The sequence below is a fragment of the Pyrus communis genome, chromosome 3 (assembly GCF_963583255.1).
Source record: "Pyrus communis chromosome 3, drPyrComm1.1, whole genome shotgun sequence".
In the NCBI taxonomy this organism is placed as follows: Eukaryota; Viridiplantae; Streptophyta; class Magnoliopsida; order Rosales; family Rosaceae; genus Pyrus; species Pyrus communis.
In genome coordinates, this window is record NC_084805.1 from 29,578,110 (window position 1) to 29,605,918 (window position 27,809).

General features: G+C 38.8%; 4 protein-coding genes across 4 annotated transcripts; 3 read left to right on the top strand and 1 right to left on the bottom strand.

The window, feature by feature from the left end:
* Nucleotides 1-2,043: 2,043 nt before the first annotated feature.
* Nucleotides 2,044-6,765, bottom strand: LOC137728739 (tRNA wybutosine-synthesizing protein 2/3/4). Its single transcript, XM_068467492.1, has 9 exons — nucleotides 6,015-6,765; nucleotides 5,399-5,801; nucleotides 4,121-5,308; nucleotides 3,796-3,925; nucleotides 3,423-3,658; nucleotides 2,915-3,050; nucleotides 2,685-2,761; nucleotides 2,434-2,540; nucleotides 2,044-2,345 (listed from the first exon to the last, which is right to left on the bottom strand). The coding sequence occupies exons 1-9, from the start codon at nucleotides 6,709-6,711 to the stop codon at nucleotides 2,227-2,229; spliced, it is 3,093 nt and encodes a 1,030-aa protein (XP_068323593.1). The 5' UTR covers nucleotides 6,712-6,765; the 3' UTR covers nucleotides 2,044-2,226.
* Nucleotides 6,766-9,224: 2,459 nt separating this feature from the next.
* Nucleotides 9,225-16,253, top strand: LOC137729276 (uncharacterized). Its single transcript, XM_068468149.1, has 9 exons — nucleotides 9,225-9,584; nucleotides 9,814-11,455; nucleotides 11,564-11,924; nucleotides 12,080-12,164; nucleotides 12,418-12,474; nucleotides 12,794-12,853; nucleotides 13,080-13,301; nucleotides 13,885-15,354; nucleotides 15,559-16,253. The coding sequence occupies exons 2-9, from the start codon at nucleotides 9,913-9,915 to the stop codon at nucleotides 16,000-16,002; spliced, it is 4,242 nt and encodes a 1,413-aa protein (XP_068324250.1). The 5' UTR covers nucleotides 9,225-9,584; nucleotides 9,814-9,912; the 3' UTR covers nucleotides 16,003-16,253.
* A 327-nt stretch (nucleotides 16,254-16,580) lies between these two features.
* Nucleotides 16,581-18,070, top strand: LOC137728766 (ATP synthase gamma chain, chloroplastic). The gene has a single exon (XM_068467524.1). It carries the CDS (start codon nucleotides 16,754-16,756, stop codon nucleotides 17,876-17,878), a length of 1,125 nt encoding a protein of 374 aa, XP_068323625.1. The 5' UTR covers nucleotides 16,581-16,753; the 3' UTR covers nucleotides 17,879-18,070.
* A 2,618-nt stretch (nucleotides 18,071-20,688) lies between these two features.
* LOC137729030 (starch synthase 3, chloroplastic/amyloplastic-like) lies at nucleotides 20,689-27,399 on the top strand. The gene is made up of 16 exons (XM_068467849.1): nucleotides 20,689-20,923; nucleotides 21,389-21,455; nucleotides 21,554-22,765; nucleotides 22,928-23,142; nucleotides 23,428-23,698; nucleotides 23,770-23,945; nucleotides 24,056-24,163; nucleotides 24,577-24,686; nucleotides 24,903-25,008; nucleotides 25,374-25,544; nucleotides 25,696-25,824; nucleotides 25,987-26,169; nucleotides 26,305-26,436; nucleotides 26,537-26,648; nucleotides 26,850-26,973; nucleotides 27,072-27,399. Exons 1-16 carry the CDS (start codon nucleotides 20,813-20,815, stop codon nucleotides 27,202-27,204), a joined length of 3,360 nt encoding a protein of 1,119 aa, XP_068323950.1. The 5' UTR covers nucleotides 20,689-20,812; the 3' UTR covers nucleotides 27,205-27,399.
* The last annotated feature ends 410 nt before the right edge of the window (nucleotides 27,400-27,809 follow it).

A 27,809-nucleotide genomic window follows, 5' to 3' on the forward strand; every position in this document is an offset into this window, starting at 1 on the left:
AATTGCGGTCACTCCTACTTTATGTCGGATATCTTCGTTCTTAATCCTATCATTTCTCATGTGCCCACAAATCCATTGGAACATTCTCATTTCCGCAACACTCATTTTTTTACACGTGTTGCTTTTTGACCGTCCAACATTCCATGCTATAAAGTATTGTTGCCTTATTGTCCTATAAAATTTTCCCTCAAAATTTAGTAGCATACGTGGATAGCACAACACACTCATGCACTCTTCTATTTCTTTTATCCAACTTGTATTATATATAATTGCTGTAAAAATACTTACAATAATGCGTTCCTCGATGCCGTTGAAGCCAAATGCAATGAGGAAAAGCAATGGCATCATCACAAAAACTATGATGATTGCATGCCTCCTCATAGGAAGAAAAGAAAAGGGAAAAAGAAGTCCAGCATTATCTTTTGGAAAAAGAAAAGAACTTTGAAATCAAATTATTCATATCGAAATTAATAATAAAACGTTATAGTTTAGGTTTGAATGATTTGAGATTGAGATTATAGAATGATAATGCAATCCTTGTAAGCAAACTTGTACAAGAAAGTGACCTTCCAATTTCACCACAACACAAACGAAAGAAGAAACTATTAGAGGAAACGATAATTTCAAATAGCGATATTCAGTTTTTAATTTCTTTGAGGAAGTTCACAAGCTCGTGTTTTATTAAATTATCTTAAACTCGATGTACGAAAAGTTTCTATTATACATCAGCATAGCATGACGAGATCACACCTTAATTGAGTATCCAACTCGTTATTCATTTTTATAAGTTGAGTCTAAAAAGAAAAATATCACTAAAATATAACGTTAAAATGCAAATTGAATTAAATAAAATTGCGTGATACCTAAATCAAGGAAACCTAATTAAGTCTGCTGAACAGTGACAAGGCCACCGACACTTTCACTTTCACTCTCAATGAACAGCATTCGTGTCATTAATAATACATGAACTAAAGATGATCGGTGGAGCCCCAAAAATGACACACAGCCACATGGATTAATTATCTATCTTAATTACGTATAGATCTAGCTGTTAGAATGATTAAAGATAATCAATCACTTGTTTATTAATAACATAAAGAATCCTAACTACTGAGTATTGACTCTGACCAAATGTATAGAGATCCGCAATGAGCATTTTATCCACCTCTGTGTGTATTCTTTATTCTATATTTTATAGAAAAGGAATCGTGTAGGAAATTCACAAATCAAGTACATATACTGAGGTGTTTCTATAAAAAGTGAGCATAAAAAAAAGTTGAGCTCAAAAAGTTGTTTGATTTACACTTAAAAACAGCTTATTTTAATAATTTTTGGTGAAAAAAAAGCTGAAAACGTGCAGCAAAAATGAGCTTATTCTCACAACAGAGCAGAAACAATTTTTTTTTTCAAAGCACATCAATACCAAACCAAGCCAATTCATTAACACGTTTCAAGTTTGATTTCAAAGTTGAATTTAAACGCTTGAAATTGAATAGGAGACGAGTGAATTACTTTTTTTTTAATTTTTTTTAAGAGTTTTCAAGTATTACAACATGATGCCCTACATTCGCCATTTACAGGTGAGCTTCCTTATACCATACACAAATCAGCTGGCTTTCCAATTTTAAGTTCAATTGATTTTTTTTTTTTTTTTTTAACAAACGATATTATCTACATTAATAGGAGTTGATGGATAGGCTTAGCTGAAATTTACAAACGAAAAGTAGATGGAATGGCATGACCTTGTGGCCGTCCGGCTTAAGACACTACTCTAAGGGTGAGACTGAGGGATCGAAAAATAAGCGGCAAGGATGCTTTTTGTTAGGGTGGACAACCATGCGATCACGTCATTCGGTCCTACTAATTTTTCCATCAAATGAAATTTAGAAACACGAAACAAGAAGTAAATGGAATGGCAGGACCGTGTGGCCATCCGGCCAAAAACACTATTCATGGGGTGAGAGTGCGTGTCTTAGGCCGGATAGTCATACGATCCAGTTATCCGAACATACTAATTTCTCCATTAAGTTTAATACAGTGAAATACAAGTGCAATTCAAATTTTCATTGACAATAATTTTACATAGTTTCATCATCAAAAACAAAAGGAAAAATTCAAAACAAAACTCAGATATCAAGAAGCAGGCCAATCCAGGTGGGCCCCATGAAATGTGGATGTTGTTCTAGCCTATACGTTACAGGTTTTACAAGACAAAAACACAAAGGACTAATTTGGCCATGTTCGGATACTCTGTCGACATCTAACGTCTGCAACAAGATGACGGATGTGTGGGGCGTACCATTTCACTCTCTCGACATGTTCTACTCTTACTTCCCAACAATGACCTGCAAACAACACACAATTTACAGTTTTACACCCTGCAACCTAATGCAGCAATGAATATTCATGTGTTCTGAGTTGAGAAGATAATACCTTCAGATTTGGCAATTTCACTTATTGATTCTGATACATGTTTAGCCCATGAATCCTCCTCTGAGTCCTTGACGTTCCCATGCACGTGTAGCATCCCGCCCTCGCTCCTGCATTATCAGAATTGCCATCAAAATGTGTACATTGATTTGTCGTGTGAGTGAGAGAGTGAGAGAGCTTCAGCTTCTTATAATGCTCATAAGTGAAAATATTTGCAGAAAGCATTTGAACAGTAGGTTTATAGGGTTTATCACCTTAATGCCCTAACAGCAGTGACCCAGCTACCTTCACTTGTTGGAATGAGACCGAGACAGACCCGATCAGCCACTCCCTGTGAGAAAACAATCAAGTTATAGCAACCTCACCAGAGCCTTGCGTTTGACAAAGTGCCTAACTTGCATAGTACAATACATAAAGTGAATGCACAAGTCAAATGATATTTATATCAGTAAGCAAAGCAGATGATGCGAGTCTTTGGACATACTTTGGGTGCCACTATCCGGTTATCTCCTTCAAGAACAATGCATCGGTCACTAACTGAATTGGCTTGCACATTTCGCCGGAGTGCCTCAACAGCATGGGGATTCCATTCACAAGCATAAACTAGTTTTGCGTTGGCCCTGGTCAACCAACATTTTCACTTAGAAACAGAATCAATGAAGGCAATTGGAAGGGAAGAAAACAACATCAGCAGCAATCAAGTGCAGCTTATGTAAAAGCATGATCAAGAATATGTATCAATGAGATTCATTGATGGAATCACCATTGCAAGGGTTAAATCCAAGCATTTAAGTCGTCCAATAAATGTCATAAATGTTTTCTTATTCTTATCCTACTTCTAATAAAATATGTATTGCTGACTGAAACAGACTGCAGTAGGCTGACTATTTCTATGTCCTATGTACTTCAAGATTTGATAAATCTTGAAGAAATCTGCAATTCGGAGGACCAAGAAACAAAATCTATAAATTTCTAGAACCAGAGAGATGTACCTGACAAGAAATGGCAGAACAAAATATCCAATTCCAGCAAACAAATCCACAATAATCTCATTTCTGCAATTCATTGAGGCCATGCGGAGCTTCTCAGATAGGTTGCCCCAGGAGAACATACATTTAGTAGCATCGAAAGAATAGAGAATGCCATTTTCGCGATGCTCAACCCATCCATTATCTCCTACAAGAATCTCCAATGTACTGTCCCTTGTAGCGGTTGACGCAACTCGGCCCTGTTGAAACAGATTCAAGTCATGAATACACAACCGATAGTCGCATGAGCAATGCATAGATCAAATAACTACTCATGAACATGAGTAACCCAAATAACTACTAAAGAACCTTCGAAGTGTTTGGGTACATTACTTACTTGGCGTGCAAGGCGATGAGCGTTAAGTGATTTGGAAATAACATGCCAAAGCTCCATCCCTAGTGAGTCCCATATTGGATCCTTGAACGATGTCGCCGGAAGGACAACTATATCTCCAAGTCGCTCCCATCTACAAAAGACAAAACATTTAATATATCATTATCATACATGGTCATTGAATCTACTAACCAGTAAATTCTAGTGCATCCCTCATCTATAGGTTTTAACTGAAAATGTGTTAGGTAAAAAATCTTCTATAATCAGCTTAGTTTAAAAAGAAAATGTATTTACATGCTTGCACAGAAGCAAAAACACAAACACAAACCTTGCAGGTAGCTCCTCTAAGAGTTCTGCAGGCAGTCCCTTCTCCTTTATCAGCAAGCCCACAATTTCATTCATTACTTTCGCGGGAGATTTGGCAGCTCTCTTGACTTCAACTTCTTCAGCTGCCAGCTTAGTAGCACCACATTCCTTTAGAATGTCCAAGGCTTTTGAACAGTTCACCTCATTAACCGAGAATTCTTCTCCTATAACTGGTTTAACAAAGTGATTACTCTGTCCTTCAGATAAATCTGTCAAAGAATGCTTGTTTTCTTTAAACACGCTTGAAAATTTTTCGTTCACAGGAAAACATATATGTGAACCACTCTTCCTGGAGTACACCTTCCTTCCAAGATCTAACCATCCAAACTTCTTCAATATGTCCTTGCCTACTTTTGCATATTTTCTTTCAAGTTGTAGAATCCAATATGATTCTACCTGCTGACTTATGCCATTTTCCATGGGCAAGTCACTCTCAAAATTCAGATCACAAGGTTCACTTAAGCTCTGCACACCTTCAGCCCGTGGATCCTGGAATTGTCTACCTTTCTCATTATTCACCATTTCATAATGTTGAGCATGCACTTCTCTGTCATCTGGCTTAATATTATCATCTAAACTCATAAGAGGAAGCAAGTTGATTTTCATGGGCTTGCTAAACTTTGTCCCAAATGCATAACAAGATGCCCCACCACCAATCATAATAAGATTGTCGCCAACAACATTGGCTGTGCTACGCACAAATAAATCTTCACCATTGGATTCAAGTTTCACATGCCTCCACACACGGACCTTCAAATCAAGTAGTGCTAACTCCTGGCAACGTTGTTTAACTGGACAACCACCAACAACCCCAAGATAATTCTTGTAGACAAACATTGAGTGGGAGAACCTTGCATGTGGACTTCTCCCAGCTGCCTTTTCATTCTTCCATTTACATGTTTGGATATCAAAAACATACAAGTCTGCAAGTGTTTTCTCACCACTATATCCTCCAAAAATATAAAGTTGAGATCTATATGCCACCATTGAGTGAGAATGTCTGGCACATGGATGCTCGCCACTGACAATCAACTCTTTCCACTGCAGATTATCGGTATCGAGAACATGTAAGGAAGAACTGATGGTATCGTTGTTAAGTCCACCAAACACATATATCTTTGAGCCTACAACAGCTGCAGCATGCCGATGCCTGTTTAACACACATATAGATAACTTAGGTGCATACTTTAGAAGCAAAAATAATGTTCTTTTGATTAGATTATGCAGTTAAAAGTGTCACCTGGGAGGAAATTTGTCCCCAGAACAATCCAATAACTTCCATTCATTCTTTGCCGTATTGAGGACCCAAACATCACTCAAAATTTTCTCAGGATCAGCCCTGCCTCCAATGACAAACACACAATCTCCAACCAGAGACGAAGTGTGACCCAACCGTGGAGACGGAGTGCTGGCTGCATCAATTGCTCTCAAAGTGCCAAACAATGGATCAACCAGCCAAGAACTACTTCTTCTCCCATGTCTTCCCATGCCTCCAAAGCCACCAAACACAAGAACACCATTCCGGTTTTTGATTTCCAATGCACAAGACGAATGACCCCAGAGGAAAAGATTCTCTTCGGGTTCACCGGCAATTTCCATCTCAACAACAGACAGACTACAACCACCAGGAACTTCCTTGGACCCTGCCAATGTTTTTCAAAAATTCAGACTTTTGCATTCACATGAAACCGAAAGGTGTCCTGCAAAATACACATTTGCAATCCACTTTCATTTCCCACCAAAAATAAAGCTTGCAACTTTCAAAAAACTACACCACAGAATCCAAAAACACAAAAAACCCAATAACTTGACAACTCAAAAACATCAAAGATTCAAAATCCAACTACTAAACATACCAGAATCCGAAAGCCCATCTGCCGCAATCTCGCCATTAGCAACGGTGGGACCCACAAACCCTTCACCCTCACTCTGCAGAGCCTGGAAAAATGCCTCAGTCCTCTTCCTGTTGGCCTCCATTTTCTCGTTCGCCACCCCGACAAGGAACCTCACGTACTCTCTCGACACCATCACCTCCCGGCTGCTCCCCAGCGGCACCTCCATCCGAATTGAGCACCGAATCGCGATAATCACGCGCCGGTTCGAATTCGTAATGCCGGACTCTCTGAACCCGCAAGCAATCGCCTTCGAAACCAACGACTGCGCCGACGCCACGTCCCTGCACTCCACCGCCACAATAAGCGGCTCAAATCTGAAAACGAGGTCGTTTTGGTCCTGTGCGTCGTTCTGGTCATTCGGGTCGGGGCGGAAGAGGAGGCCGAGGATAGAGTCGGCATCCGCCGGGTCGTGGGAGATGAAGATCCACGTGCCACCTAGAGCTTTCTTCTTGGTCTTGGGCTGATTTGTCACGTGCGTGGGCTGGGAGAGGATAGAAATACGGCCGGAGCAGGAGCTGGTGGTGAAATAATTGGGGTGGCTGTTGATGGCGTCGAGGAGGGGTATGATCGGGGCGTCCACCGTGCCCTTCGGTGATTTGTCTGTCTCCTCCGACCGCAGTGACGCTAGCGTCGCCGCCTTTCGTTTCTCGAACTCCATCTCTTTTGCAGCTTCTGTAAAACCCTCCAAAAGTCTCGGCCCAGCTCCTGAAGCAGAAGAGCAGTTTCGGGAGCAAGGAGGGAGGGGTCGTTTGGGAATATTAATTGTTTAATTCTTGGGCTCTATGTGGCCCGTTAAAATCAAGACTGGGCCGGACCAAATCCTAACTTACAAGTCCGGTCAGGCCTGTCTGGGTAATATTATTTTTTGTTTCTCTTTTTCGCATACCCAACGTTGCCCAAAGTTCGTTTTCTTATTAGGAATGTAGGGGTGTATTCAATTGAAAATTTGAGAGATTTCAATGAATTTTTATGGAGTTTAACCAATTTATAGAGATTTTATGTAAAATTTTAATTTAATTTCCTCGAAATCTCATGGGGAGAGGTGAGATATGTAGATGCTTAAAATACACTACAAAATCTCTTCAGTTCCCTATAATTCCTCAACTTTTCCAAATTCTTTAAATTCTAATTCTAATTGAATACACATGCAATGTTATAAACTTCTTTAAAATTATAATTGAATGCATCCGGATTTTAAGGATTTTAATAAACTATCTTAAAATCCTGATTGAATACACATTGAATTTTAGAGAATTACTTAAAATTCCAATTGAATACCCCTAGATTCATTAAAAGAATTAAAATCCCTCAAAATCCCAATTGAATACACCCCTGGTAATTTTCTATTATAATTAGGATAAGATTCTTCCCATTATGGGTTTGATACACCCATATATATAGAAATTTTACTTGGACCTAGCTATCCTATCTTTACACCTAACTAAAAAAATTTATGTACTAGACTTTCAAGTTTGCCCTTAAATAAATAAGAATAAGAAAATAAACATTGGTGTTTTTATCTCTACAGCCAATAACTCAAAAAAATGGCACACATCTGCACTCTTCCATTATTTCCCACAAAACGCACCCAAATGACAACAAAATATTCTCCTGAATTCATCAACAAGTAAGTTTGCTAGAAACATGTGTTGCATGAAACCCTTAGTGGGCCTCATTTATAATTTAAGTGTAAAAACTTCTTATCAATTCGTTGGACATGAAACAAATTCCTGCAATATGAGAAAAAAGCTTCCATGTCAGTGTCTATTTAGAAGAGAGAGCAATAAGGGTTTATAGCAAGCTGACTTGTTAGTTTTCATAATTTATGCAAATAACCAACTCCTCAGATAATTGTTCAAACATGCAAACATATAGCCGAAAACCTACACTAAAATTATAAATGAGGGCTGATAAGGGTTTCTAGCAAGCTGACTTGTTGATGAACTCGAGATAATATTTTGTTGTTATTTGGGTGGCTTTTGCTGTAAATAATGGAGGATTTGGAGTTATCGGGTATAGAGATAAAAACACCAATGTTTATTTTATTTTATTTTATTTTCTTATTCTTATTTCAAGCTCTAACCTCTACATATCGCCCACTTAGGGTAAACTTGGAGGTTTGGTAGATAAAATTTGTTAGTTAAATGTAAAGATAAGATAAATGAGTCTAAATAAAATTTCCCAATATATATTACAATTATTCACATAGACATACAATAGAGTCATATTTTTACAATGGTTTGTGAGACCCAAACACAATGAAGAAGACAACGAAGACCACTTCTGACTCGCCATTTGCTCTTGTGCCCGGTGGCTTGACACGAGCACTCACTACAATACTAGCACTACTCATGACTTACAAGTTTCTTAGCTTCGGTGAAGCCGTAATCATTCTCTATCTCTTCTATCGTGTCGGTTCAGCATTTCGTGAATTCCATCAGTATTGTTAATTCTTCTTTTTTTTTTTTTGTCAAAGCACTAGTATTGTCGAATGAATATTAAGGAATTCTTCGATCTGTCTAGATGTTATTTGCTACTTTGCTGTGTATGAATGTAACGTGAATGGCATGTTGACCTATATGAATTTTATTTGCTAATTTAGCAATCTTGTCATGTGAATTGCTCGTTTTGCTCATCTGATTATTGAACACCAAAATTTCTCAAATATGGTGTTAGAATAATTAATTGGAATATTCTCCGTTCCACAATCAGTGGCGGATGTATTGAGGGGCAGGGGGTTAGCTGACCTCCTGAACTTCGGTGAACGTTCATGGATACCTTAAGTGCTGACCTTCCGAACTTCGATGAATGTCCATGGATACCTTAGGTGTTGTCCTTTTGAAGATTAGAATTGGCTTCATACATGATAAAAGGTTTGAAAGAAGAGTGAATGAAATGGTGATCTCAGTGAATAACAAATCATCATCATTCTTGGACAAACATATTGACGGGATGAAATGATATCAAACATTGTTAGTGTGTTTTTTTATCAAGCAATCATATGGAAGCAGTCTTGGAATATGTTAGTTACTCTCACTAATGAGGTATTAACATATGTGCATTATACATTTCCAAATAACTTTAGATCTACAAAAAATAAATAAAATAATGATATTCATGCTATTTCTGGTAAAAAAAAATTACAGGCTCCGTGCCCCTATAATTTGCCAATCTCGCCAGACGCAAAAAGAAAAGCCGCAAATATCCGAAACGCTACGTTTCGTACGTTCCAGGGGGCCGTGGGCAACGCACACCGATTGGTAAATCACTGGACGTTTCAGGAGGCGAAACTTTCGCATTCAATCGTCGTTTTTGACAATTTGGGGCTTAGGGTTTTTGGGAGGGAGCGAAATTAGATTGAATAAATTGCAGTCGATTTCGGATTTTGATCCCAAAATCTCAAGCTGCATTGGGTTCTGGCGCCTTCTTCTTCTCCTTTCCAATTGCAATCTTCGTAGCTTTCGCATTCAGGAGTCGAATTATTGCCGCCGCAACACTTCCATCTGATTTTTTTTCTTTTTCCTTTCAAAGGTGAGCGCTTTGCTTTGTATCCACATGATATCGTATTTGTTTGCTTGTTTTCTTTGAATTTTGAGTTTTTTTTTTATATTTTAAATGTTGAAGAATTCATGAGTAGCTGTAGCACTGAGCTAAGTAATTTGATTGGAGAGTCAATGAATGTAAAATTGTGATTTTTTTAATTTAATTTATATTAAAATTTGAACTATTTCCGCTCTCTGGCATGGTTATGGTGGCAAAGGTGTTTTGATTGTCGTCACGGAGATTTTCGGGCCTGTTATGACTTCTAGATTTGATTAGAACTCGAAGGGTCAGCTGCATTGGATATTGTTTGTCCGAAATGTCTTCATCTCCTCGCGAAAAGCCTTCTCCTGCTACTGAGAGCTTGAGTGAGCAGCATGAGAGTGTATTGAGACTTGAGGAGGATGAGGGTGAAGATGAGGACGAAGAAGAAGATGTAGATTTCAATCCTTTTTTAAAAGGAACTCTTTCGCCAGAAGCTTCTTCTAGTCTGAGCTCTGATGTTGAAGGTTTAGATGGTGAAGTTGTTGACAGCAGCAGAAACACTGTTGAAACTGCCAGGATTAATTCGTTGATTGTGGCTTGTGAGGCACAAAAGTGTTCTGTCGGGGACCCAGAGCATGGGGAGGAAGAAACTGTGATGCAAACTACTGTTTCTCCTGACGGTGCATCTGCAAATGAGTTTGAAAAGACTGCCAGAAATTTTAACAGTGAAGCTGTTCAAGAAAAGGATGAAGTCTCAAGCAGGGAAGCTGATGCTAATGATGCTATAGTAGGAGAGTTGAGTAACACAGAAGACGTCCCAAAGCTTACTGTGGACTTAGATGATGAGGATGAAGATGCTATCTGTAAACGCACCAGGGCCCGCTATTCATTAGCAAGTTTCACACTTGATGAACTTGAGACTTTTCTTCAAGAAACAGATGATGAGGACGACCTCCAAAATGTTAACGATGAAGAAGAATACAGGAAATTCCTCACTGCTGTTTTACAGGGTGAAGGTGACGAGCAGTCAACTAAAGAAAATGAAAATGCTGATGACGAAGATGAGGATAATGATGCAGACTTTGAGATAGAACTTGAAGAGTTACTTGAGAGTGACGGGGATGAGAATTCTAGGGACAAAAGTGTAGATGAGAATGGGGAAGCTGGAAGACGACCAAAGACTAGGCAGAATAAGTGTCAAAAAGAACCTGCCCAGTGTAAGAAGAAGAATTTAGGACAGACAAAAAGGCCATTGCGCCCCCTTCTACCGGTTTTGCCAAAGGGACCAATGTCCTGTTTCTCTAATCAGGCCGGCAGAACTTTAATGCGTGGAACAGCTTCAAGCTGTTTGTCTTCCACAGTATCAGAACGTTCTATAAATGGATTCACTGCCCACCAGATTGGCCAGTTGCACTGCTTGATCCATGAACATGTGCAGCTACTTATTCAAGTATTTTCTCTATGTGCCCTTGATTACTCTCGGCAACATATTGCCTCCCAGGTTAAAAAATTGATCTCTGAGATGCTCCAGAAGCGTGACGAAGTACTGACATGGAAAAATGTACCGTATCCTACTGTTTGCTTTTTCCCATCAGTACCAACTGAATTCCCTAATTCCTACACAACACAAAGTTCCTTAGCATCATCCCTCACATTTGATGCACTTAGAGAGTGTTCCTTGAATAATCATATGGCAGTTTCCCCAAATATTTCTCCTTCCAATGGTAGACGTGAAGGTGTTCCTAATGGGCAGGTGGGCATTTCCCAGAATATTGGGGGTTCTTTCTGGGTGCCCTCTGTAAGTGGTCCTGTGCTATCTGTCTTGGATGTAGGTACACTTAGTTTAGTTGGAAGATACATGGATGAAGTCAATACAGGTATACCATGAATAATGTCACAAGTGTTTTTCATGCTTTTGCTTACGTATCTGTATCAATAATTTTGCCCTTTATTTATCTGCCATTGATTTGGAATTATTTTCACAGCTGTTCAGGAAAATCGACGGTGTTATGTGGAAACTAGTTCCGATACTCGCCTCGAAAAGGAGCCTTTGTTTCCCTTTTCTAGCTTTCAATTAGGTGGTCTGGCCAATTGCGAATCTGTAAGTGGAACTGGTTCCTCGGCTTCCAATGTGGCTCCATCTTCATCTAGTCAACGACCACCCAAGAAGTCACTGGCTGCTACCATTGTTGAAAGCACCAAGAAGCAATCACTTGCTTTAGTTCCAAAGGACATATCAAAGTTAGCCCAGAGGTTTTTTCCTTTGTTCAATCCAGCATTATTTCCCTATAAACCACCCACAGGAGCAGTCGCAAACCGGATACTTTTCACTGATGCAGAAGACGAGTGAGTTGCACACTTTCTTCTTTATTGTTGAGTTGGTGGCTTATCCTGATTTGTTTTTGTTGTCAGACTTTGGAGATTGTGATCAATATCAATCTATAGTATTCCTTTATTATAGTTTATGGGTTCATGTGTTTATTATTGGAACTGCAATACAGATTATTAGCATTGGGGATGATGGAACATAATACGGATTGGAAGGCAATTCAACAACGCTTTCTTCCTTGCAAAACTAAGCACCAGGTAATCTTTTTCTAGACTATGTATTGTGAACAGCAAATTATCTGATTATGTCTTTTTTGCAAAGGCTTTCCGTTGTGCACCCTCTGCTTATCAGGAGACAACATGTTTTCATACATAGGTCATTCTAGTCAAATCATCATTACTAGCATAGGAAAAAAATTCAATAAAAGCCCACTACTAGGTAACAACCACAGAATTTTTGAGTAATTTATGCTTGAGCCAGAATGTCAGCTTGCTAATGTTTGTTTTACAGATTTTTGTTAGGCAGAAAAACCGCTGCTCATCAAAAGCACCAGAAAATCCCATAAAGGTATGAAAGAACTTATGATTAAATGTTATTATTTATTTATTAGTATTACTTTGAAACACGTGTTTTGTTGGTGGAATGAGATGACAAGATAAATTGGTAGAAAGGAATTTCCTGTCTGTAGTCGTCTTTTAGAGTTCAATTAATTGGTAGGCATGACAAGTCAAATGCTTGATCAAACATCTATTCATGTTTTAATGGTCGAAAGGAAGTTATGGTTTGGGGATTTTAATTGTTGAATTTTAGATCATAATGCTGTTGTAAATTTGTAACCCTGTGTCTTTTATCAGTAATTCATATCGCTGTCTATTTCTTCATGCAGGCAGTAAGGAGGATGAAAAACTCACCTTTGACTGCGGAAGAGATAGCATGTATTCAGGAGGTAATTTCTTGATTCGTACATTTATGTTTGTGTATAAAAGCTTTGAGAGCATTACTGTCGTGAGCGTGTTTGTATAGACATGTATATACAAAAGTTGACTTTTTTCTCAAATTAGGTTCCAATTGTCGGTTGTTGGATAAAATATTGAATCATTGACAACTAAGCATTCATTTTTATCTGTCAGATTCTCATTTAGAGATATTGTTTATTGTGACTCCAAACTCAGGGACTTAAGGCTTGTAAATATGATTGGTTGTCCATATGGAAATACATTGTCCCACATAGAGATCCATCCTTGTTGCCTCGGCAGTGGCGTATTGCTATTGGGACTCAGAAGTCATATAAGGTTGACGAGTCAAAAAAGGAGAAGAGACGATTATATGAATCAAAAAGAAGGAAGGAAAAGAATGCAGATTTGACAAGTTGGCAAAATTCATCCGAGAAAGAGGTATGATTTCCTTTGAACTTAGAACATTGGCTATTCTATTTGCTTTGAGTTTGTAGTTTTGAGAAATTATTTTATGATGGGTATAAAAATAAAACATTGTTGGCTAAATGAACTGCTCATATTAGAGAAAAGGGCGCGGCTAGGCTTCAAATTAGCTTCCGTTCGGACTTAATCATTGCTAATGATGTCATATGCTTCCTAAATGTTGATGAATGTAGTGAGGCTTAAGAGTTGCAGGTTATGTAGAATTTTCTGAACTTTAGGAATAAAAAGTAATTACAAAATGTAAGAAATATAAGGTTTTTAGGTTCGGCCTGCGATTGTAAAAGAAATAAGTGGTTCGGTACGATTTGTTTCTAAAAGTTACATTAAAGTGCATTATAGAGCCTTTAAGTTTCCCAGTTTAGGATGTGTGGGGAGTCTGTGCCAAAGTCCAATTTTACTAACTTTTCAGAATATTGCAAATGATTCATATGGAACTTTTCTTTGCACACACCTATTGCCTAGCTGAGCCTGGAGTATAGATGATTGAAAGCCCATTAAAATGATGGTGATTTTATTTAGAGTTTGGTATTGGCTGCAGGACTGCCAAGCTGAAAAGTCTGGTGGAGAGAACAGCGCAGATGGTTTGACCGACAATAATGCAGGTGAAACTTATGTTCATGAGGCGTTTTTAGCAGATTGGAGACCGGGTACTTCCTGTGAAGAAAGAAACCCTCATAGTGGTACCCTATCACAAGGTGCTATCCATGAATGGGTAAATGTTTTTGGGCAGAAGGAAGCTCCTCGAACCCAGACCGTGTCACAGTATCCGCATGGTCAATCTCAAATCACTGGTGTTAGACATTTTGCATCCGGTACCACACCAGCGAATCATTCTGTTTCTCAACTCTATTATCGGCCGTATCGAGCTCGTAGAACCAATGGTGCACAACTAGTTAAGCTAGCACCGCAATTGCCTCCTGTGAATCTTCCACCGTCTGTTCGTGTAGTCTCACAATCTGCCTTCAGAGGTTCTTTACGTGGGGCATCTTCCACAGTTTCTGCTTCTGGAGGTGGTTGTGGTGCTGCTGCAACACACAATCTTTTTTCTCAACCTTCTAAAGCTGGAAGGTTTGGGACCTCTGATGTCATAACAGCTTCACATGCTAAAAGTAGTTCTCTGAAAGACACTGTTTCAACGTTGTGTCCAGAAGATTCTAGAATTATCAAGGATAAATGTGTAGAGGAAGGAAGAGATGTTGATTCTGATCTTCAGATGCATCCTCTGCTGTTCCAGGCCCCTGAAGATGGACGTCTGCCCTATTTCCCGTTGAACTGCAGAAACAGCAATTCCAGTACTTTCAGTTTTCTTTCAGCAAATCAGCCTCAGCTACATTTAAGCCTTTTTCATAATCCTCATCAAGGAAACCATGTTGATGGTTTTGACAAGTCACTGAAGACACCCAACTCAACATCTCGTGCCATTGATTTCCATCCACTTATGCAAAGAACTGACTGTGTAAGTAGTGCCACAGTAACAACATGCTCAACCGCACCCCTGTCTGTCGGTTCAGGAGGAAACCATTCTCAAGATCAATATCCTTCCGATACTGGTCGACTTCATTTGCCGGTCAATGCTGATTCACAGTCTATGGCCACTAATGAGAAAGCTAATGAACTGGACTTGGAGATCCACCTAAGTTCTACATCCAAAAAGGAAAAACCTTCAAAAAGGAGAGATGTCGCTGCAAATAATTCCATTAGATCAAGAATAATGGCGCCAGAGATGATAACTCAATGTGCTAATCGTCCATTGCTTCGGCATGCTGAAAATTCTTCAGCAAGTGGCAGCGAACTTGTTATACCAAGTAATGATATCAGCAGGTACAGTATAGATGATATAGGTGACCAGTCTCAACATGATATCCAGATGGAACAGGAAGAGTTGAGCGACTCTGATGAAGAAAATGAAGAAAACGAAGAAAATGTTGAGTTTGAGTGTGAGGAGATGACTGATTCTGAAGGAGAGGGGGGATCGGCATGTGAAGAAGTTGCTGAGATGCAAAATAAGGTGACTATTCTTTTCTCTTTTTCCAGCCGGCTGCAAGATTCTATTGGCTGTGGCCCTGTGGAACCACATATTCTTACTTTTGTCCCAAGTTATAAATTCTACTCGCGACATCCATCTATTATTGTCACGGGTTCCCGCCAATCTTGTTCGGGAGGGGAGTTTTCAGTTGTTCCTTTTTCTGACTTGGTGTTTTCTTGTTTATAGGATGTTCCAACGTATGCGATGAAAAGACCTGCAACAACAGATCCTGATGGCAAGGAGTGTGAACCAAATGCCACTTATCATCCTCAGGACAATATTCACAGAATTCCTAACTTGGACGATGCCAGTAATTCTTCCTGGCTAAGTTTGGATTCGTGTGCACCAGATCGCCCTCTGCACATGATGTCTAAGTACGATGAAGGTACAATGGACAGCAGTTTTTCTGCCAATGACTCGCAGTCATCTCGTCCTCTTCGCTCTTGTAAGAAAGCGAAACTAAGCACAAGGGAAGGTGCAACACCGAAACAAGCTGTGGACATGACGCACCAACTGAGCCTGGGTCCTCCATCAAATCCAACTGCGAGGAAACCCAAGAAGCGTGTATCGAGAGCCAGTACATGTTTGAACATAGGATTGACTGTAGAAAACTCCGGCAGTGATGGCTAACATAAAAGATTTTCAAATGTTTATGCACCCTTACTAACCCTAGTTTCTAGTTTGATTAGTGTATAAATGATCTCTTACTTCTTGGACGCCAACCCATTTCAGCCAAGTGGCGTCCAACATTTTGTTCATGTCAAGGTATGTAGTTATCTTTCCAAGGCACCAAATTTTGATGTTATTTGTACAAACTAGACAACTTGTGTCATTGGGTCAATTGATATTCTCTCCTATACCGATGACACTCTGGCCGTTTTCTATGCCAGTCACGCATTGCAACGTGAGAAAGTTTAAAACGCTTGGCAATATGTAATTGGTTTAAAATACCGTCATCGTTGCATTCACTAAATTTATCTTTGGAACCAAAGTTTTAATCCAGAGGGAATCCTCACCCGCTTAGCCGCATATCCCCTTCAGGTACCAAGAGATATAGGAGTTTCTCAAGTGTCTGAAATCCATTGATCCAGCGCCCACCCAGATCATACCACGTAGGATAGGACCCACCTACGATAAATTGAGAATCAAATGTCCTCCCCAAATGATCACCAACGGTCAAAATCCTTATCCCAAAACCTGATCCAAAAGCTCCCCTCTCCCTCCACTCATTCCCCCGCTCTTTGCCTCCATTCACCTGAAGTCCTACACACATGAAGATAAGACTTCTTCACAAACCAAGCCTCACATTGCAGACCCTCTTTCTTCTTCCCTGTTCCTCCATTTCCGAGCTCCGAAAACTCCGTTACAATTTAGAACCGCCATGTCTTGCTCGAATTTGACAATGTGGGTGTCCTCAAAACCCTCCCTTTCCGACGCCTCCGCCCTCTCCTGCCGCTCCTTCATCGCCCCTCTTCAGCTTCCCTCCCAAAACTCCCTTCCCGCCTCGCGATCGTCATCTGTGACACCGGTTCAATGCGGTCTACGCGAGCTTCGAGAGCGTATTTCATCAGTGAAGAACACGCAGAAGATCACTGAGGCTATGAAGCTTGTGGCAGCCGCCAAAGTCCGCCGAGCTCAAGAGGCTGTCGTTAATGGCAGACCCTTCTCGGAAACCCTAGTTGAAGTTCTTTACAACATCAATGAGCAGCTCCAAGTGGAAGACATTGATGCTCCTCTGACCAAAGTTAGGCCAGTCAAGAAAGTTGCTCTCGTTGTCATAACCGGGGATCGCGGTCTTTGCGGAGGGTTCAACAATATGATCATCAAAAAAGCAGAGAGAAGAATAGCGGAATTGAAGGCTCTTGGTCTCGAATTCACCATCATCAGCGTCGGTAAAAAGGGTAACTCGTATTTCCTCCGCCGGCCTTACATTCCGGTTGATAAGTTTCTCGAGGGAACCAACCTCCCAACCGCCAAAGAAGCGCAGGCCATCGCCGATGATGTTTTCTCCCTTTTCGTGAGCGAAGAGGTCGACAAAGTCGAGCTTTTGTACACGAAATTCGTGTCGCTGGTTAAATCCGACCCTGTGATTCACACCCTGCTTCCACTCTCGCCAAAAGGAGAGATTTGCGACATCAATGGCGTTTGTGTGGACGCCGTGGATGATGAGTTCTTCAGGCTGACAACAAAGGAAGGGAAATTGACAGTGGAGAGAGATGTCATCAAGACGCAGACCGTGGATTTCACTCCGGTTTTACAGTTTGAGCAGGATCCGGTTCAGATTCTCGACGCTTTGCTGCCCTTGTACCTCAACAGTCAGATTTTGAGGGCATTGCAGGAGTCTCTAGCCAGTGAGCTTGCTGCTAGGATGACCGCTATGAGCAATGCAACCGATAACGCTGTTGAGTTGAAGAAAACCTTGTCGCAGGCCTACAATCGGCAGCGCCAGGCAAAAATCACCGGAGAGATTTTGGAGATTGTTTCGGGTGCCAACGCTTTGGTCTAGACGATTAAAGAACAACATGGTACTTGTTTTCTCCTCCACATTGAGTTGTGCCAATCGTCTTAAATTTGCAGACTTGACACTTCCATTGTAATTCTCAGCTGCCAATAAACTTTGTGCGCACAAATGAGAGGGCAATGTATTTTGGAACAAAAGAGAGCATTCCACATAAATATATATATATATATATTGTATGTTATTTTTTTTTTCCATCATAGTTAACAATACTGCTAATCATGTAATTAAGGATCTGAATTCTCGTTCTTCGCATATCTTCTCTTGCTCTTGAATTACCAATTGCGTTGCGCCCTTGGTTCTTTTTTTTGGTTATATTGAAGTGAATCGAAACTGAACCTATCATAATCGAAACTAATTCCGTCTTTCTTTCCCGGTAAGACTGATCGAATGGGTATAGGGAGTTCGTCTCGACAACTTATCAACTCTCTTGAAAATCTGATAAACAATTACGAACTTAATCACGAGCTCTGTCTACTAAAACCATGAAGATTGACAGGCATGTTACAATACTCTGACTACAAGCGCTCATTAGTTATCCGAGAAAAACTGGGTTCAATGCGATGAATTTCTTTCGCTGCAAATGCCCGTTAACAGTTGGGAGAGGAAAATGAGGAACCCCATCCCCGTGATCACTTTGGTTTAGAACATAGGTTCGATTCTGCGAAGATGAACCGAAAGAGGAGGTGGCTATAGAACTCGAAGATAGAAGAAGTTGGTAGAGAGAGCTCTCAGTTTTACGTACTTCTGAAAGTCTTTGAGAAGTTTGGCAAGGTTGTCACAAAGATGTCTTTGGGAAGTTTGGCGATGTGTTCGTGGTTTTGGGTATTTCTGAAAGTCTTCATGTCTTTTTGCCCTCGTCCGTCGTCGTTGTTCCTTCAAGATTTTGCTTCAGGTTCTGGGACTTTGAGAAATTTGGGATCGATTGAGAGTTTGGTGTGGAGGAGGATTTGTGTGTTGTTTATGGCACCTGCATGATTTTTGTGGCGGGAAGCAACGGTCTTTTGACGTTTAAGGAAAAATAGGTTTCGAATATGAGGAATATTAAGAAGGCCGAATTTAGAAAATAAATTTTGAAAACTAAATGATATTTAAATTGATGATTGGTTTGTTATTTAAACGTTGATGGACGTGCTTATTTTTATTGATGACACATTATTTAGTTTGCAAATTTAGTCTATAAATTTAATCTCATTAGCATTACTCTTCGAATATAAGTAAACATCTTTGGTTCTAGGTTAAATGGTACATCAAAGCAAAGCGGTGACTCCAAATAATGTATTTGTGAGAATTCAAACTCGAATTAGGGGTCCCTCACAAATTAAGCCCACTTGAGATTAGACCATTGATTAATTACAGCTTTTAGAAAAAGCCCAATGGAAAAAAGCCACTTTTAATCTTTGAATTGAATATCAACCAAAGAAAAAGCACTTCTCATCACCTCCCCCATTGTTCGGTTTCAATTCCCATTTGGCCATTCCTTCTTGGCTTCTTCCCTCTCTCCTCTCCAAAACCAGATCATCATCATCTCTAATTTCATTTTTTTTCTCTCTAATTAATTAAGGTAATATTCATATCTCTAATCTTTAATTTCTTCTTTCTCCCCATCACGTCTTATTGTTACACACATTTGTTAATGAATCATGATTGCATGTATAAATAATTTCTTGTGATTTTAATTTTGTTATTAAGATGTGAAAAATAAGTGATGCATGATATTTGATGTTTTTATGGTAATTGATTTTGATGTGCATGTGTAAAAATGCATTTTTGTATGTTGAGAGAAACTCTCTTGTCCGGGACGAAGTGCCCTATTTCTTTCTCTCTCTTGCTACACACGAAAGACATGCAAGTGTTTATCGTATCATCTTCTTTTCCCATGTTTGTTAGGTCATCTAGAGAAAATTCATAGTTAAAACCATTATTACATACAATCATTGTTCTCTAGAGAATGTGAGTTATACGTATATTTTCTTATTTCATTGACATATTACACTAATTGATGGGAAAAGTAAATTAGTTATGAGTTCATCATTTACATGATTCAAACTTAAGATATCTCACTTACAAATAAAAATAAACAATAAATTGTAGCACTAGTGATTAAGTTTTTAGCAACTTAAGGCGGTCTTCTCTACATAACCTTAAAGTGGTCTTCCTAAGTAATCAAGTTGCTTGCTTTTTGTAAAAAGCCATAGGCCGTCAGTGCCTAACATATTGATTTTTCTCATAAAAAATGATGGGGTGTTGGGCTGAAAATGTCTTTACCATTAAGTATTGGTGTAGAGTCTCATCTTTATCCGTCCTAGTGTGCCACTTTGCTTTCTACATCCACATATTTGACACCTTTATTTTTTTTTTAAATTCAACATAAATTAATAAGAAAAGTAACTAAAAAAGTTTGAAAATTTTAATTTTTAACTAAAATGACAAAATAAAAATGTAAGTAAATACTATCAGGAGTGACATTTTAGGCTAAAAATGTCTTTAACCTTAAAAATAAAAGTAAACAGTACTAAGAATATTTCGTTAAGATTTCCTAAATTAATATGATCTCTAAAAAATATTTTGTAAATTACTATGGACTTGTAAAATTTGAAGTTTTATTTCATACCATAAAATTCACCAAAATACTAAATATATATAATAAATTTACTTAAATCCGTTTAGTCTGTCTGGGCTCCCGCCTAGACCCGTCTAGTCACCTAGGACCTAGCCCCAACTCACCGCCTAACGTCTTTTAGAATATTGATATAAAAATGTAAATCAAGATCTTTGATATTTAATTAATTAATTAATTAACTGATAAGCTCAGTCTTCGAGCCTTCGAGATGGGTTGCTAATCAGTGGGGATCATATTTTGTGTGTGATTGAAGGAGCAAGAAGGAAGCAGCAGAACAAACAAACAAACATTCTTCTGCCATGGAGGTTTCTATACAAGCACAGAGGCCACTCAGTTGCAGAGGAATTTTCCAACAGAGAGGAAGCAACTTAAAGCTCAAACCTTTCACTGGATTCCCTCCCCATGGAAGAGTTAGTCAAATTTATAGACATATATTTACATGTGTGTGTATATATATGCATTTTCTTCTTCTTGTGATATTTCTCTCATTGGGTTTTTTTGGTGATTTGGTATTGAATTTGATCACAAGCATGTAGGAATCTGTGTTTTTATGGAGAGATGGATTGTGGGATTCATTGATCTTTGTGGTTGAATATTTGTTTACCAACACTTTTGGTGGGGTATTGATTGGAGATTTTGTAAAGGTGGAAGCTTTTTCGATGAAATCATGTTCTTTTTCTTGGTGGGCACTCACTATTTGTTTAATTTTACTGTAGATATGACTGAATTATAAGAAATTTTACTTTTTGGGCAGTGATGGTTTTGCTTTTCCAGTCAGTTTTTCTGAATACAATTACTGAACTGTGGTGGATTTAAGTTTTTAATGAGTGTTGTATCTCAAACTAAACTTCTCTTAATAATGCATTTTATTTCAGTATTCTTCATGGTTCAAAGGAAACCTGGCAAATGGGGTTTCATACCAAATTACTGCCCGTTCAGCCGGTGAGTTGGCCGTGTTGTTCTCTTCTAGTTTGAAGTTGATTAATTGACCTTAGTTTTCTTTGTTTTTGTTAACTTAATCTGACTTTGTAACTTGGTAGATTTTTCAAGGAGGAGAGAAAGAAAAGTGTCTCCGGGTTCAAAGGGATTAGTGCCGAAAAACCCAGTAGGAACTAGCGGCCAGAAGACGAATCAAAGGAATATTGGGGACAAAAAGGGTATTACATCTTTGACATCCAGTGAACTTGATGGGAAAAATAAGAAAACACTTGAATCAAGAGTTGACACCAGAAGAGAATTGGTAGTTGAACCTTCAGAAGAGAGCGATGTTGAGGAAAAAAGAATTGATGAAACGAGTAGTAAGGTTGAGGAATCATCTTCAGTTAGCAAGCCATCAAGTAGGGGAATTCAAGGGATAAAAAATGGGAGTGTAGGTAAGGTCCTTGATGACTTGGCAGACACTGATAAAGGCATTGATGCTAGTGAAAAGTTAACGAATGAAGTTTCTTTAAAGTTAAAGTTGGAGAGGGAAGAAAAATTGCGTAAAGAGGAAATTGCGAGGCTTGCTGAGGAGAACTTCTCAAGAGGGAACAAAATCTTTGTCTATCCTCAGGTGGTGAAACCTGATCAAGACATAGAAGTGTTCCTTAATAGAAGTATATCAACCCTAAGCAATGAGCCAGAGGTTCAGATGATGGGTGCCTTTAACGACTGGCGTTGGAAATCTTTTAACTTCAGGTTGAACAAAACACAACTCAAAGGGGATTGGTGGTCTTGCCAGTTTCATGTTCCTAAAGAATCTTATAAGATAGACTTTGTGTTCTTCAATGGGCAAAATGTTTATGACAATAATGATGCGAAAAATTTCTGGATAACTGTGGAAGGTGGAATGGACCTCTTGGCATTTGAAGATTTCTTACTTGAGGAGAAGCGTAAAGAACAAGAGAAACTTGCAAAGGAGCAAGCTGAGAGGGAAAGGCAAGCAGAAGAGCAGAGGCGAATCGAAGCAGAGAAGGCAGCAAGTGAAGCTGACAGAGCACAGGCAAAGGCAGAGATTGTAAAGAGACGACAAATGGTGCAAGAGTTGATCAAAAAGGCTGTAAGGTCTGTAGAAGACGTTTGGCACATAGAGCCTAGAGAGTTTAAAGGTGAGGACTTGGTGAAGTTTTACTATAACCGAAGCTCGGGTCCTCTTGCTCATGCTAAGGAACTATGGATTCATGGGGGGCATAATGGTTGGACAGATGGATTGTCAATTGTTGAAAGACTTGTTAGCTCTGAGAGAAAGGATGGTGACTGGTGGTATGCCAATGGTATGTTCATTTTCTTTATTCTTGTCCGTTCTTTCTCTAGCATACTTATTTTGTTTGTTTTCATTCCTTTACCTTATCTGAAATTTCTGAGATAATTTTCTGTTTGTTGCCTGTATGGCATGTTGTAAAAAAACATCATTTTTGTCAACTTTATTCTTGTAGTTGTTGTACCTGAACAAGCTGTTGTCTTGGATTGGGTTTTTGCTGATGGACCACCTCAGAATGCCGTTCTATATGATAACAACCACCGTCATGATTTCCATGCTATGGTTCCAAAATCCATTCCTGAGGAACTAGATTGGGTTGAGGAAGAACACCAGATATATAAGAAGCTCCAGGAGGAGAGGAGATTAAAGGAGGAGGCAATCCGTGCCAAGGTGAGTCTTACTGAAAAGTACGCCAAGAACGATTAGATTGAGGGGCTTGACGTGAGATTGGGACCACCTTCTTAGGGTTTTTGACTGGTTGGTCCGTCTAGTGCTTGTAATTTATGCAAAGTGTGGAGTTTCTGGATTACCCTTAAATTGTTGTCAATGGGTACTTGAGATTTCCTATCTCTATATATGTTTATTTATCTTATCTTGGAAAATTTGGGATTCAACTTCTCACAGTTATCTTATGGCATTACTGATCCCAGTACCATTTCCCTTCTCTTGTCGCAGGTCGAAAGAACAGCTCGTATGAAAGCAGAAATGAAGGAAAGAACTTTGAAAAGGTTTTTGCTGTCTCAGAAGCATATAGTATACACTGAGCCTCTTGATGTTCAAGCTGGAAACAAGGCGACAGTTTTCTACAATCCTGCCAACACAGTTCTGAATGGAAAGCCTGAGGTTTGGTTCAGAGGATCATTTAACCGTTGGACCCACCGCAAGGGTCCATTGCAACCACAGAAGATGTTACCTGCAGAGAATGGTTCTCGTGTCAAAACAATTGGTGAGTTTGAGTATATATATATCTTTCATGGTTAAATTTTCTTGTTGACATGTGTATTTGTGTCTCTACAGTTCCAGTCCCACTCGATGCATACATGATGGACTTTGTTTTCTCTGAGACGGAAGATGGTGGACTTTTTGACAACAATAATGGCATGGATTACCACATTCCGGTGTTTAGAGGAGTTGCGAAGGAGCCACCAATGAACATTGTACATATTGCTGTTGAAATGGCCCCCATTGCAAAGGCAAGCTTGTGAACATATATTGTCAGTATGTACTTGCTTGCATATAAGGGCCATGATGATTTTGTTTATTTCCTTTATTTCCATTCAATTATTCATAACATCTATTCTAGGTTGGAGGCCTTGGTGACGTTGTTACCAGTCTCTCACGAGCTGTGCAAGACTTAAATCACCACGTTGACATCATTCTTCCAAAATATGATTGTTTGAACTTTAGCAATGTAAGCTTCTCTGCTGTTGCTTATTTCCATACACCTCATCTGCTCTTTACTTCTTTTTTTCTTTATGCCATTGAGATTTGGTCTTTTGTTTCTTTTCTTTTTTTTATTCTGTATTTCTAGTAAATAAAAGAATGCTTGTTCTAGGTCTTATATGTGGCATTTGACTGCCTATCTTGGAGGTACATTCATGGAAATAATGAAATACAATTTGCTTCTCTTGGGTTTTTGTGAGTCCATGTTCTTTGATTACCAGGTTTTCTTAAAAACATAGATTTCTTCTCTTCTTTTTACATTCTATTGTTTATGATTCATATAATCTGCTGTTTGGACCTATTCATGTATTTGTTCTTATTCAACATTACCTTCATAATACTTTGGTTTCTAAATTGTGAAATCTCGATGTTCTGATACAGGTGAAGGAGTTTCAGTATAACAGAAGCTTCTCTTGGGGTGGAACTGAAATAAAAGTTTGGTTTGGGAAAGTGGAAGGCGTTTCAGTGTACTTTTTGGAACCTCAAAACAGGTACTTTCCTCTTTCACTTCCTTCAAAATTTTGTGTTTCAAATGTACTTATCAAGTTTACTAATTTTTGTTTTCTTTTGTAATGGGTTGATAGGCATTATTCTTTTTATATCTGGCCATTGATCCTACTGTAATTTGTAAACAATAATGCCATTGTGCCAGATGCAGCAATTTGTTATTTACTACGAATCTTTTCTATTTCTGTTTCTCTTTGCAGATTCTTTGATACAGGTTGCGTATATGGCTGTAAAAATGATGCAGAGAGATTTGGTTTCTTTTGCCATGCTGCGCTAGAATTTCTACTTCAAAGTGGATTTCATCCTGTGAGTACTCATCATCCAATTGCTTATTTTAGAAGTTTATTAATTTCACACAACACCAGATGTCTTCACATAAGTGGCCTACTTATTCGGTAGAAGAAAGGAGAAAACATTGCGAAACGTTTGTGCAGTTTATATGCGTGCTAGTACTACAAGTAACTTAATTCATATTTGTAGCGGTAGTGGTGCTTCTGCCTACTCTTACCTATGCAAAACAAGTAAAGTAGATTACAAAAAAAAATATGAAGGAAGATTTTTCTAGACACTTGTATATGAAGGAAGAATTTGATTGTGCTTTTTTCAGACGGAAGATTTCAGTTAATGGATTTTTAGGATATCTATTTGAAACTCGTGCTTTATGATGGCAGGATATCATTCATTGCCATGATTGGTCTAGTGCACCTGTTGCCTGGTTATTTAAAGATCATTACATGCATTATGGTCTCAGTAAAGCTCGGGTTGTCTTCACAATTCATAACCTTGAGTTTGGAACGCACTTCATTGGTAAAGCTGTGGCATACTCAGACAAATCCACAACAGTAAGTACTTACAAATTGCTGAAACTGTCTCATGTTATCAGTTTTTGATGTCCTAGAGCATACTTGCCATTGTGAATATTAGTATCAGGCCTTTCAACTCTAATAACCAACTCTATCTTGTCAACTGTTTCACTCGTCTCTATATCTTCAGGTATCCAACACTTACGCTAAGGAGGTATCTGGAAATCCTGCAATCGCTTCTCATCTTTACAAGTTTCATGGTATAATAAATGGAATTGACCAAGATATATGGGATCCATACGATGATAAGTTCATTCCTGTAAGTAAATAATATTTCTGTGTTCCTCGCTCTAGTAATTCTAAACTTATATTAAAGTTTTTTCCATTTATGTTTCTTGGAATAAGTATTCTGCTGTTTGCCAAATTCTCGTAACTACTTGCAGTACAACTGCATCTAATACATACGATGCTTATCATTCAGATATCATATACTTCTGAAAATGTTGTTGAAGGCAAACAAGCTGCCAAGGAAGCCTTGCAACAAAGGCTTGGTCTGAAAACAGCTGATCTCCCTGTAGTAGGTATTATTACGCGCTTAACTCGCCAGAAAGGAATCCATCTCATCAAGCATGCCATTAAGCGCACCTTGGAACGCAATGGACAGGTTACTTTTCATCTCTCTCCCTCTTTCTGCGGGTCAATTATTACCATAAACATTGTTCTTTATGGGCTTACATATCCCCTCTCATTTCTTAGTGTACCAAAGCCAAATCTGAATCAAATTGGACCACTGATGCAGGTTGTATTGCTTGGTTCAGCTCCAGATCCTCGTATCCAAAATGATTTTGTAAATTTGGCAAATCAGTTACATTCTTCTCATGCTGATCGTGCTCGCCTTTGTTTGACTTATGATGAGCCACTGTCGCATTTGGTCTGTTCTTGTGAAATTCATATTTTGTTTTATTTATTATGTAAATGCACCTCTTACATCTGCACTGTGATGATGACTTACTAATTGGATTTTCCTACAGATATACGCTGGTGCTGATTTCATCTTAGTTCCTTCAATTTTTGAGCCGTGCGGTCTCACCCAACTCATAGCAATGAGATATGGTTCTATACCTGTTGTTCGAAAAACTGGAGGTGTGTACCTAGCTTATCAGTTTCTGACAAGGAGTGTGCTTTAATAGGGTGTTTATATTTTGTCTTGACTAGCCATTTGACATGTTTATAGTCCTCTGCTATGACACTCGAGTTAAAAACTACCTTGGACATTTTTTCTGGTAAACTAAAGTTACTTCGGTGTGAAGTTTGACTGTCAATTTCTTTTTGTATCTTTTATAGGACTTTATGATACGGTATTTGATGTTGACCATGATAAAGAGAGAGCAGACGCCGAGGGTGTCGAGCCAAATGGTTTCAGCTTCGATGGAGCTGATGCTGCTGGTGTCGATTATGCTCTTAATAGGTGCGTACATTTTCTTTCGTAGATGATTGGAGAACTGTACTTTTTTCAAAAATTGAAGTTTAAAAAATGTTCATGTACTCATAAATGGTGTTTTTCAGGGCAATCTCCGCTTGGTATGATGGTCGGGATTGGTTTAACTCGTTGTGCAAGACGGTGATGGAGCAAGATTGGTCTTGGAACAAACCAGCTCTCGACTATATGGAGCTTTACCACGCAGCACGGAAGGAGTGAATATAAGAAATCAGATAACTCGGATGGATTTGTATAGATTTCAGCAGTAGATCTCCGATAATTTTTTTCGTTCGATAGCTTTAACTAGCTGCATAAATAATGCAAAGGGGATATGATCCATATGTCAATAGGGTATTTGATGATCATTAGTTTTTCTTTAAAAATAAGAAGCCAGTTGATGGCTTTGCCAAGGCAGTCCACCTTTTTGGGGTCTCACAAAACTCACAGAGACATTTTAACTTCTTCCTAGCCACTATTGTGTAATTCACTAGTGTCAGGAATTGAACCTATCGAACCTTGATCATTGTTAGTTCAATGTACCATAAAAAGGTGATTTAGAGGTACAGAGAAAAGTTCGAAACATGGAGATCTACAAGTTATGAGTGAGTTCACGTAAATTCTACCAAGGCCAAAACAAAAATGTGAAGTTATTTTTTGCAAATTCAACCTTTGCCTTCCGAATGCCATTTTGACGTAATTTCTCTCCTAAATCATGTTTTCATGCACTTTAACCCTTATTGTTAAGTCCGTCAAATTTTCTGTTAAATATGCATGCTCAGGTAAACAGTGACACATGCAAAAAAAAAAATTGATTTAGAGGTTAA

Bases quoted from the DNA above. Each gene is read 5' to 3' on its own strand.
- LOC137728739 (XM_068467492.1), bottom strand. From the start codon at position 6,711: ATGGAGTTCGAGAAACGAAAGGCGGCGACGCTAGCGTCACTGCGGTCG. The intron at 5,802-6,014 runs GTATGTTTAGTA...AAACATTGGCAG, and splicing joins AGATGGGCTTTCGGATTCTG to GGTCCAAGGAAGTTCCTGGT. The intron at 2,541-2,684 runs GTGATAAACCCT...CTGATAATGCAG, and splicing joins ACTGCTGTTAGGGCATTAAG to GAGCGAGGGCGGGATGCTAC.
- LOC137729276 (XM_068468149.1), top strand. From the start codon at position 9,913: ATGTCTTCATCTCCTCGCGAAAAGCCTTCTCCTGCTACTGAGAGCTTG. The intron at 11,456-11,563 runs GTATACCATGAA...TTATTTTCACAG, and splicing joins CATGGATGAAGTCAATACAG to CTGTTCAGGAAAATCGACGG. The intron at 15,355-15,558 runs GTGACTATTCTT...TCTTGTTTATAG, and splicing joins TTGCTGAGATGCAAAATAAG to GATGTTCCAACGTATGCGAT.
- LOC137728766 (XM_068467524.1), top strand. From the start codon at position 16,754: ATGTCTTGCTCGAATTTGACAATGTGGGTGTCCTCAAAACCCTCCCTT.
- LOC137729030 (XM_068467849.1), top strand. From the start codon at position 20,813: ATGGAGGTTTCTATACAAGCACAGAGGCCACTCAGTTGCAGAGGAATT. The intron at 21,456-21,553 runs GTGAGTTGGCCG...GTAACTTGGTAG, and splicing joins AATTACTGCCCGTTCAGCCG to ATTTTTCAAGGAGGAGAGAA. The intron at 26,974-27,071 runs GTGCGTACATTT...GGTGTTTTTCAG, and splicing joins GTCGATTATGCTCTTAATAG to GGCAATCTCCGCTTGGTATG.